General features: G+C 36.7%; 1 protein-coding gene across 4 annotated transcripts in view; it reads right to left on the bottom strand.

Moving 5' to 3' along the window:
- Positions 1–2,782: 2,782 nt before the first annotated feature.
- Positions 2,783–11,436, bottom strand: part of ATL2 (atlastin GTPase 2) — a 54,161-nt gene continuing 45,507 nt past the window's right edge. For 2 of the 4 annotated variants that reach the window (XM_045809048.2, XM_087863727.1), the window contains exons 9-14: positions 10,856–10,983; positions 9,647–9,703; positions 7,836–7,907; positions 6,745–7,176; positions 5,240–5,254; positions 2,783–5,142 (exon numbers count right to left, since the gene is read on the bottom strand). In XM_045809048.2, the coding sequence (XP_045665004.1) occupies positions 5,035–5,142; positions 5,240–5,254; positions 6,745–7,176; positions 7,836–7,907; positions 9,647–9,703; positions 10,856–10,983 (812 nt within the window). In that variant the 3' untranslated portion in view covers positions 2,783–5,034. The remainder of the gene's footprint in view (positions 5,143–5,239; positions 5,255–6,744; positions 7,177–7,835; positions 7,908–9,646; positions 9,704–10,855; positions 10,984–11,436) is intronic. The other 2 variants (XM_045809046.2, XM_045809047.2) reach the window with 1 other exon arrangement.

Genomic DNA, 11,436 nt, shown 5'->3' with positions numbered 1-11,436 from the left:
CCCAAAAAAGTTAGTGATGGACAAGCTTCAGGAAGTCCTTTATTTATCATACTACTGGCCAAATAAAAGCAGCACATGAAGCATTAAACAAGAAAGAGTACAAATTTTCTATTCCTGCTTCCCAGACACCCTTCACATTTTATTATTTGACTCTCCCACCAATCCTGTGGTAGGGGAAAACTCAAAAAAGAAAAAAAAAAAAAGAAAACTATTAGCAGCAATCCAAGGTCTAATATTTTCTCCTCAACTACCCTTAGAAGAATCAAAGCAATCACATGAGCATAAAGAGTTACTTAGTGGCCTAGGAAAATGTCTGTTATATGGGGGGAAAAAATCACATACAGGGTAACTCTTTGTGTAAAATAAATATCAGGAGTACATTTTATGCTTACATAGATGTGTCAGTAAGCACAGGTGCGATTTCAACAGCACGCCAGATAATGGTCACCTCTGAGGTGCACGATCAAAAGAACAAAATTTCACTTCTTGTTTCGTAAGAGTAATATTATGGGTGATTTTCACCTTGTTTCAGTATTAATCAAAGTGTTCCCTCCACCTTTTGGTGCTTTACAGAATGCCACCAAGACAGAGCTTTCTTCATAAGAACATTACTCGTCTGTGTCTGAAACTTCATACTGATTGAAAAAAAAACCCAGAGGCGTGTAGTAGCATCGTCGTTTGCAAGCCTGAGGTACCCCGGACGCTTTCTTTGATAAGGTGTTTGCCTACCAATCTCACAGGACTGTTGTATGGAAAGTGCCAAGGCTATACGAAGGCTGTGATCCCCTCTTCTCAACCTTTTTGTACATACCTTGAGGCACTTTTGACCTGGTCAACTGCTAGCTTTGACTCCGAAGAACCCAGCAAGTCACAAAACCAACAAAACATACAGGAGTTGTATTGTACTGAAAGATGTCAGGGGTAGATCAATTCCTCAACCTAAACTCCAGCGAAGCCCGTATCTGAAGGAGAAATCCCTAGCATCTAAGACTTGGATAGAGAAAGTAGTAATTCTCTGTTCTCCTTGGAAAAGCCCTAATTTAGCTTTGTTTGCCCAGGAGGCCTATTGGAAGATTCCCCAAAGTTAAGTTCCATGACGGAGGCTCCAAACTGAATCCAAGAAAGTCATCTGGTTAGCAAACCCTGGGAGATTAGTAAACGCTGGCCATGAGAAGATGGCTGCCAGAAGTGCAGCTGACCGCTCTCCCAGCTGATTTTTTACCATCATCCCACAACTATGACAGGAAAGGGAAAACAGGTGCACAGGTCGACTCAGAACAAAGTCTGGGAATTCAACCATGAATAAGGACTAACATTGTGGAGAACAGACCCAAGCAAGCTCTATTAGCAGATAAGCAGCTAATCAAAAGTTAAAAGGCTAAGCAAGTGCTTACAGAGACTTTGTGAAAAGCCATTTTCAATATTTATATAGTGCACCACTAACAGCACCACCACACTGTTTACTGAAATTTTGTGGTATGTATTTTTGACAGGTTCTTAACCAAGTTAAGACCAAACTTTTAATCCCAAGTAATGAAACAGCATAACATCAACAGCACTCACACCTTCAGCAAGGATGAAGCTCCTAGTCTGTCTAATTCCAGAAATAACTAAAGCCAAGCCCAGGCCAGAGTTCTCTGAAAATATAACCCTCACAAGTGGAATACTGCTTTTCAATTCTACAAGTAGAGCTAAGTTCGGTGAAGTGAGGAGGACTAGCTATCTTCAAGAGAAATATATGACAGGGGCACCTGCGTGGCTTAGTTGGTTAAGCATCCCACTTTTTTTTTTTTAGATTTAAAAAGTCTCGGGGCGCCTGGGTGGCTCAGTCGTTGGGCGTCTGCCTTCGGCTCAGGGCGTGATCCCGGAGTCCTGGGATCGAGCCCCACATCAGGCTCCTCTGCTGGGAGCCTGCTTCTACCCCTCCCACTCCCCCTGCCTGTGTTCTCTCTCTCACTGGCTGGCTCTCTCTCTCTGTCAAATAAATAAATAAAATCTTTAAAAAAATAAAATTAAATAAAAAATTTTTAAAAAAATAAAGATTTAAAAAATCTTCAAAAAAGATTAGCGAGAGAGAGAGATAGCAAGAGACAAACAGTGAGAGAAAGCACGAGCAGGGAGGAGAGGGAGAAGCCGGGAGCCTGACACAGGCCTCAGTCCCAGAACCCTGAGATATGACCTGAGCCAAAGGCAGATGCTTAACTGACTGAGCTACCCAGGTGCCCAAGCTTCCCACTCTTTGATTTCAGCTTAGGTCATGATCTTGCGGTCGTTGAGATCAAGCTCCACACTGGTCTCACTGGGCATGAAGCCTGCTTGGGATTCTCTCTTCCTCCTTCTACCTCCACACCCCCACCCCGCTCATGCACTCGTTCGCTCTCTCAAAAAAATTATATATATATATGGCAGACTCAGTAGCAGGGTCGTGAATGATTGTCCCTTTCACAATAAGTAAATTATTTGTGTCTTAATTAGGAAGATAAATCACTTGTCATTAAGTATTTCTTTAAAAAAAAAACCTTCCACGTTATGTGGGTTACTACAAAATTGTACCACCGAAAATATACTAACAGCAAAGTTAGATCAGTCAACAGTTTTGAGTATGTCTTTAATCCCTTTTATTGCTTCTTACTTAACAATTACTTTCAGAGCCTTCCAGCTGAAACCAAAGTGTTTCTTCTTGGAATTCTTTATAGAATTTTATCTTCTTTTGGAAAACACATTCTCTAACAAGAAATACTAACAAATCCATGGTCTAGATTTCACAACTCTTTTGTTTAAAAAAAAAAAGTAAGCTGTGTCTTTAATTTCAGAAGAATTGCTATTATACAACAAACTTTTTATTTTTTCATTCATAAAAACAGTCCACAGCATTCATAAAACAGGGTGTTAGAAGAAATAAAAAGACTTTTTCAAGTGGATTCTTTGTTTTAAGAACAGATGAGTTGGTAGCAATTTAATACAGATGGAAACAAATACAATCTATATAAAAACAGGATTTGAAAGGAGGAGGGGAGATTATATCAACCAAAGTAAATTTAGAGCTTTCAGGCATGCAACTCAACATCTGAATTTTCTTCACTTAAAAACCAAACTAGGTGCTTTAATAATAGATGTTTATAAAGAAGGCTACAAAAATATTGCAAAAATGTTAGCCTTACATATACCACAAAAGAAAAAAAAAAGAGAGAAAGAGGGAGAACAGAAATGAACAAATCCCCAGTACACCTAGGCTAATCACAACAGGTTTTCCCTACCAGAGACAGACAACGAAGAATAATTTTTACAAGCTTAGCTTTGGGTACAATACCTTAGAGCTCTCACTTGGGTGTTTCCTGCTCATGCTCTTTTCAGGATAAACAAACAGGGTTTATGTAATGGAATACATACTTGAAGGATTCCTTAAAAAAGAATCACAAGTTTCATTTTATATATACAACAAATTTTTAATTATGTACTGAAAATAAATTACAGGAAATAACTTTAAAATGCAACAGAGGACAAAGTCACGATAAACATTCCCACTGAATTCCCTTGGGGGGGGGGGTGAGATTGCAGTGCTCAAGGAAGATAAATATCACAAATATATCAAAAACTTCAAATTGTCTATGCATTCACACACTGACAGGAGCCACAAACATTCCTTCACAGGGACTGTACTTAGCCTACCACAGAACCAGATTTTGCCATAAACTACAAAACTTTTAATACAAAATCGTATTTATATATTTATAATTCATATACATGCCCTATCTGTGATTTTAGAAAATAAAAGCTACACACTGTACAGACACTCTGAACTCATAGCTGTAGGCAACATTTTTTGGATGGAATTTCTCCCCCAATAAAATTAATGGCATATTTTATGTACATGAAGGCTAAACTGCATAAAGACAGTTCAGTTTCCCAGATATGCATCTCCTCTTAGGGCAGGTTTATAAATTTAAAAAGGCAAGACAAATGTACACCTCAGAATCACTTGCTTAGCTACAAGAGTTGTCATGTAATTTCTGTGAAATTTCTGATACATGCACTTACGTAATACTGGTACTGAAGGCAGTAAAGCAATATATACCTTTAATGTAGTGGCTCAATAAAGGCTTCATTGTCATTCTGATCTGATTCTTGATACAGTGATTCGTAACTTCACTAAAAATTAAAATTTCAATGGGACACTGGTGTTAAAGAGACTCTAAATAGATTTCTTAAAATATTTCCCTGAAATATCCTTTTACACAAGACAAATTTCACTAACATTAGATTAAAAGGAAAAAAAAAAAAAAAAGAAAAGAAACATGGCACAAACGTGCATGACAAACTAATGCTCCTCAGCCAATCTCCGTGTCTCAGGAGCCAAGAACAGAATGCTTAAAACCAACAAACAATTGTCACACTCTGTGGCAGCCATCTGTGAAGCCAGTTATACTAAACTACTTCTACAGTTGATCGTAAACTTTGGTTTATTTTTATTTGAGTTCTCATTGTACAGCAAGCATGAAAAGAAGGGAGAGTGGAGTCCGTGAGGAGATGAACTGTCAGTCTGTCTGTAATCTGGCATGATGCGACACCTGGTCGGTCAGGCCTGCTTTGATAGAGTTTGTTACAGACCGCCTTATGTTCTCCTCCATCAAATTATCACCCAGGGGCTTCAATACCTGTGGTATGAGAAATGCGCAAAACAAATAAAAACATGAGGTAAAAAAAGTTACATATAAAAATAGATATAAAAATTCAATTCAAAGCAATGAAGAAAATAACCAGGAATGTGGGAAATAAAAAGATGCTTCTCCCAAAAAAAGTTATGACGCTACAAATAATGCGGTTAGACATTTGATAATGCAACACAGACTACTTTCCTCCTATTCAAACCATTTACAATCCCTAGGAGACGGATGTGCAATTCCATACCCTATATGCAGCATCAAATCTGGTAAGTATACAGCATTTATGCAGACCGGCCCAGACGGTCCTGCTTATTGTCCTACATGTATAAGTGCGAACACTTCAGATAGAGAAAAAAGTTAAAAATACTGTCTAATTTTTCTTCTTGTTATTGTTGGATGACAGTCTCTGTCGCTGTGCTGATGAAAGAGCACGATGGACCATTCGACGTCTAGTAACTTCAAACAGTTTGGAAAACACCTAAAACATGGAGTGATTCGTTAGGACAATGACTCAGAGTGCCTTAAAGTTAAAGAGTTTAAGACTACAAGAATCTGAGACTTTGTGGGTTTCTCACCTTCCTGGGACTCCTCTGAAGCAAAAGAAAAGAGAAATGCAAGAAAATTTAGGCAAGGTTTGTTGACACAGCACAGCTCTTCTCTGACTAGTGATCAACTTACCTTAACTGCACTGAAAATAATTTTACACACTTTAGATTCTTCAATTGTTTTGTAATAATGGCACCTCTAAAGTCCTAGAATCAATGCTATAGAGGAGAATGACTGGTTTTCAAAATAAGACACTGCACAATGATTAAAATTCATGCTGCAGAAAATTAGTAATGGTCCAAAATTTTAAAGTAGATAATTATTGTTTAAAAGTGAGACTGTTGATCGCTTTTAATCCATTCTCTTGGAAGATATCAAAGGAATATGAAGAGTGAGGTTTTTTTTGAAATAAAGGGTTAAATTTAACAAATATCCAAACACAAGCTTCCAAATCAGATCCAAATAAATCGAGCATTTCTCTGAAGAATAAATACAAAATCCAAATTAATATAGTGGGTCACTTTATAAAATAATAATGACATTATTACAAGAAAAGTCAATACTCAATCAACCTTCTTCAAAAAATGATTTACTTCTTCAGTATTCAAATTTAAAGCCCAAACCAACATCAACCTGCATATCCTAGATCTTCTAATAAGCCCAATACTTCATCAGCCCAGAAATCATATCTGAAGATGCCTATTATACTGTCCATCAATAACAGCTGCAGCTCTCATTCTGATCCTCGATACGATGCTCAAGTACTTCACGATCATCATTTTAATGACAACATCCTTGAGTGGAATTTTCTGAACATGGGCAATTCCAGCGCACAGTTGGCTAATACACAACATGGCTTTCCTTAGTAGATTCTTGTCAGGCCCGACTCTGAATTCTGGTTAGAGGTAAAAGATTATGACGTGAATTCTGGCTGAGGTAAAAGATCACGACCAAGAGAAGCTGGTTCTCTTGTGGCACTTTGCTTTGTTCATTAGTGTTTCCACAGTACAGAGATCAAACAAAATTCCTTTGGGAAATGAAATCCCTACAGGATTGTTCCTTGTCATGCCTTCATGGAAGGCAACAAAGACCTGAATGCCATCCAATATTTTCCCTCAAATATTAAGCATGCATTGCTTCTGCCAGTATTACTACAAGACTTCTTTTGCTTTCCTAAAACACTGCACTTCCAAATTTCTTTTCTTTACACTGACTATATTTTCTTTCCTCTAAGAAAAAAATCCTTAGAGACTCTGGCCCTGCCCATGGTCTGGCATCATCAGGCCTATGACTAAGAATCTATCCAAAGGACATTACAGATTTCAGCCAATCAAAGCACACTATAATTATGACTTTAAGAAAAAAAATTCTCCAGGTCATACTTTATATTCAGATTATACAACCAAAAGAGAAAACATTCTTTTCACATTCCTCATATAAAGGAAAAGTAGGTGTGCAAATACTGCAGAAGAAGAGTGGGGAAGTGTCATGGGAATGAGATTAGTCACTGAAAAACCAAAAGATAGATACCAACCTGTTCCCATAGTGTTTCAGCAATCTGATCAATCATTGTTCCAATTTCTCTGAACTCCCCAGAGTATTTTACATATGCCCAAGTACAAAGAGATGTCAGTGCTAACCCCATGATAAGGTTACACAAGACGGCTATAGAGTTTAGGCCAATGAAGCCAGTCAGTCCTGAGATTATATACATAGCAAACATGACTGCAAACAGTGTGGCAGGAGTACGAGCAGCATAGAAGATATTTTTGCCATCATTGTGCTTTATAAAATTTGCATAGGTTTCTTCAATTTCAGCTTCAAGCTGGTCCTGATAACGATGGCAGAATTCATCTCCACCCATTTTTTTTACTGAACGAAACTGTTTAATCGCCACTTCCTTGAGATCCAGGTGTTTTCGCTCCAGATCTGAAGGTGCAATGTAAGGCTTGTCCCCACCACATACCTGTACAGACAGGATTACAGAAGGACACATTACAAGCTAGAAATAATTCACACTTGAAAGAAGCTCCCTATTCATAGTTTTCAGTCTCAAAAAGTCAAGCCACCTACATGGTTGAGTTTTAAACTTATTCATAATACCCCATACATAATCATAACTTATTTCTTGTATGTTTAACTGACTCAGGCAAAATCAATTTTCCAAGTATGACTAATACCAGTAGAGACAAAAACAATTACACCACAATCTGTACCTGACTTCACTTGACCCACCAACACACTATTAGAATACAAAAAGACCGCTAGCAGAGAGTGGGTAAAGGTGAACACAGAAAAAAGGTACTTTAATGTTTGAGTTAGCAAGGTTAGCACAGAAGTTGCTATTGTCCTTAAACTAATATTACATCAGAAGCTACTAATAAGAGTGCTCTGAATCATGTGTCAAAATTATTTTAGTACGATTTATGTAATAACTTGCCACCTGTATCCTGCACTCTAACCATGTGAATTGTTTTCTTAGTTTATTTCCAGCACAGATGATAAAGGGGAATCAGTGAATGATATAACATGACAATGCATAAGGAGGGCAAACTGGTTCAATTATTTTAAATGTAAAAATTCTCCATCTCACTTCAGCGTCAAATTTAAATGTTGGTTACAAACCTGCTCCATACTTTTGCAATAGATCTCTCTTGCTCCTGCTACTGCAGCAAGATTATTAGCTTCAGCTGTTGCCTAAAGAAAATAAAACAAAATGTGCCAATTTTATGCAAGATACTCGATGGCTCTATAAATTCTGATTAACACAATAAATTACATACAATGAACAAGCCTGAAAATGAACCACAGAAAATCCTTTCCAATGGAAGGGAACACCAGTATAAGAGATATAAAAATTGCTTCTAATAGGACTGCCTGTCTAATTTTGTTTCGCTTAGGTTTATTAAAATGGGTATGTAGGGGGGTCTGGGTGGCTCAGTCAGTTAGGTGTCCGACTCCTGGTTTCAGCTCAGGTCATGATCTCAGTTAGGGTCATGAGATCGAGCCCCACACTGGGCTCTGTGCTCAGCACAGAGCCTGAGATTCTCTCTCCCTCTCCCTGCCCCTCCCACTTGTGCACACGCGCGTGCTCTCTCTCAGATAAATAAATCTTAAAAAACAAAATTAGTTTGTAAAAAACACCACAAATGATCAGGAAATAATAGAGAATTGGACACAACCCTTAATTTGTCAAGTCTCCAGATGTACAGAACCAAGAATTACCGATATGCTTGCTCTCTCCTATCAGTATTACACAAGAGACTTTTTTAAAACCACAAAACTGCTTACTGCAGGAGTTTTAGAAGAAAATACTGTTTAATCTACTATAAAACTGAGAAATTGCCCAAAATAGCAAATCTTTAAAAATATGAACTAGATATGTATCTGAAAAAAATTAAACATAAATTTGAGTGAAAAATTAACAATATTAACACAATGATATAAAATTTACTAAGAAGAGACTGACATGAATGTAACATTAATTATTCTTGATTTCCTAAATTAAGCTGTTTTACCTTTTTAAAAAAAAAACAGGTTAAAATAACATTGTCCCAAAAGAACACCTTTTTTTTTTTTTTTTTAAGATTTTATTTATTTATTTGACAGAGAGAGGGAGAGAGAGGGGGAGGAAGAAGGAAAGGAGAGAGAACAAGCACGGGGAGCAGCAGAGGGAGAGGAGAAGCAGGCTCCCCACTAAGCAGGGAGCCCACATGGGGTCCATCCCAGGACCCCAGGATCATGACCTGAGCCGAAGGCAGAAGCTTAACTGACTGAGCCACCCAGGCGCCGCCAAAAGAATGCCTTTTTAAAAAAAGAGAAAAACAAAAAACTAAAAAACGGAAACAACCTTATATGCACTAGAAGCAGCTCTAAATCATTAATATCAAGAGCAAAAAAAGCCTTATTTCAAACATTCATTGTCAAAGACTCAGAGAACAGGGGCACCTGGGTGGCTCAGTCGTTAAGCATCTGCCTTCAGCTCAGGGCGTGATCCCAGAGTCCTGGGATCGAGCCCCACATCAGGCTCCTCCACTGGGAGCCTGCTTCTTCCTCTCCCACTCCCCCTGCTTGTGTCCCCTCTCTGGCTGGCTGTCTCTCTCTGTGTCAAATAAATAAATAAAATCTTTAAAAAAAAAAAAAAGACTCAGAGAACAAGAGATTTGGTTTAGACAGGCCCATATTAAGCCATCTCCTGCAAAAGAAATTTTTCTACACTTTTCCAGCAACTGAAGAGAAGGTACTGAAAACTCATTTCTGATGGCCTATGTGTGTGCAAGGTCTGCAATCATATAAAAACTTCAGTACCCAAGATGTGTATTGTCTTAAATATTTGAAATTTATTTGCATGCAAAGAAGCATGATCCCATTTCCAACATTTATCTCTAAACCAAAGACTTTTCTCCGTAAGTAAATATATGTACGACACACTCTACCTGAAGCATGGACTTTGGATGTGGAAGTTCCTCTCCTTGATAAATTTTAATATAAGCCTAAAAATACAAAAGACATTATATTGGCAGGTTTAACGATTTGGCTCTACAGAAGAAAAACCATTAAATATAAAAATAATTCATACTTTAAAAAGGAAAGTCTAGGAAAAAAAATCTTAAATAAAAAAATAAATTGAAAAAAATAAATAAGAGGAAAATGAAGGCTTAAAAATAATACACTCGCATTTCCACAAAGTTAACCTTATTCTCAATATTATTAAAAACACATGTTGCAAAAAAAACCTTGCTAAATATCCTAGAGAAATGTTTCTAAATATAATTCTAACTTACATAAAAGTTATCTCATATTTAAAAATTATATATACAATGCCATCTACCTTATGAAAAGAAATCCATAATTCTCCCCTCCTGCCATTGTTTTAAATGTTAAAACAATTTTACTTAGTATTTCACTTTGACCAAGTTAAATTAGATTTCAGTTTAAGAAAAAAAATTACCTAATTTATGCTTTACGAGTAAGAAGGAAAGATGAAAGTTTTTAATAAGTTCATATAGGAATTGTTCATCTCAACTTTTTACTGCCTCTAAATTAATTCATTAACAAAAATAGTATGAAAGTGACCATCAACTGTCCAATAAATGACCAAAAATACACTCTTAACTGTAATTTTCCTTCCATCTCTCTGTAACTACTATGAATAAGAACTCAAAGACAATGGGTCTTGCTCTGGCAAGCAAGCTATGATGATGACTAGAGAAGAGCAGAGAGAAAAAAAAAATCTATGAATAATTTACTTGAACTCAGAAACTAGTTTTGTACTTTCAGCTGCTCTTATCAAGTCCTCAAGAACTCGGAGAGAAGGCTTTTATGAGAACTCAAGATGCAGAATTGCACTCCCAATATCTATCACGATTCACAAATGATAGCGTGATAATACAATTACATGGCGAATGGTCTTCTCTCTATCAGAGCTGGAGAAAAAAGTAGGATAATTCCGTAAACAAGTAAAATCACTGTCTAAGAGATACAAGTTGTCTGCTATAATTTTAAATATCCTTAAAAATTGATATAGCGAATTCAAAGCAGAAAAATAAACTATAAATTTCATTTTTGCTTTAAAATAAACATATATTTGAGTTTTAAGTCAGCCGTATTTGAGACAAAATCATTTAATGTGGGAGTTTTCCTACCTTAAAGTATTCTACAAGATCTCTACAAGTGACTTTAGATCCACTTATCTCTTTTTCTACCAAATTCTCAGGGGCAAGCAGCAATGGAACCAGATTTCGAAGCTCTCGTTTAAAGTCTTCATCAATATCTGGTGGACACGAGATAAAAGCCAACATGTTAGTCAAAAAAAGAAAGATTAAAGGAGTCCCCATTGGTAAGAGTTCATAAAATTCTGTTTCATGGAACAACAATGTATACAGTGTCTATTACTTAAGTAGATTCATTTAAAAAAACTCACCCAAACACATCGTTATCTCCTAGGAAAAAATAACACTCTTCCCCTACTCTGCTACTCCATTTCCCTCATGCCCCAATAATTCTTCCAGCTCCAATAATAAATAAATTGTGGACGACCAAAATAAATTCCATATCCTTTGCAAAAGGCAAACATTTCATGAAATTGTACTAAATTTTAGATTTTGTTTTTCCAGCTGTACTATAAAACTTTCATTATTCCTCCAGCCTTTTGCCATCACACTCAAATCCTAAAACATTCTCAAAAAATTATCATTATCCCTAAAACAGAACTGAAATCTGATTG

Source organism: Ursus americanus, chromosome 7 (assembly GCF_024610735.1).
Source record: "Ursus americanus isolate L20-20 chromosome 7, mUrsAme1.1.p, whole genome shotgun sequence".
Lineage (NCBI taxonomy): Eukaryota > Metazoa > Chordata > Mammalia > Carnivora > Ursidae > Ursus > Ursus americanus.
The sequence above is the reverse complement of the archived record's forward strand: the minus strand, read 5'-3'. Positions and strand labels throughout refer to the sequence as shown.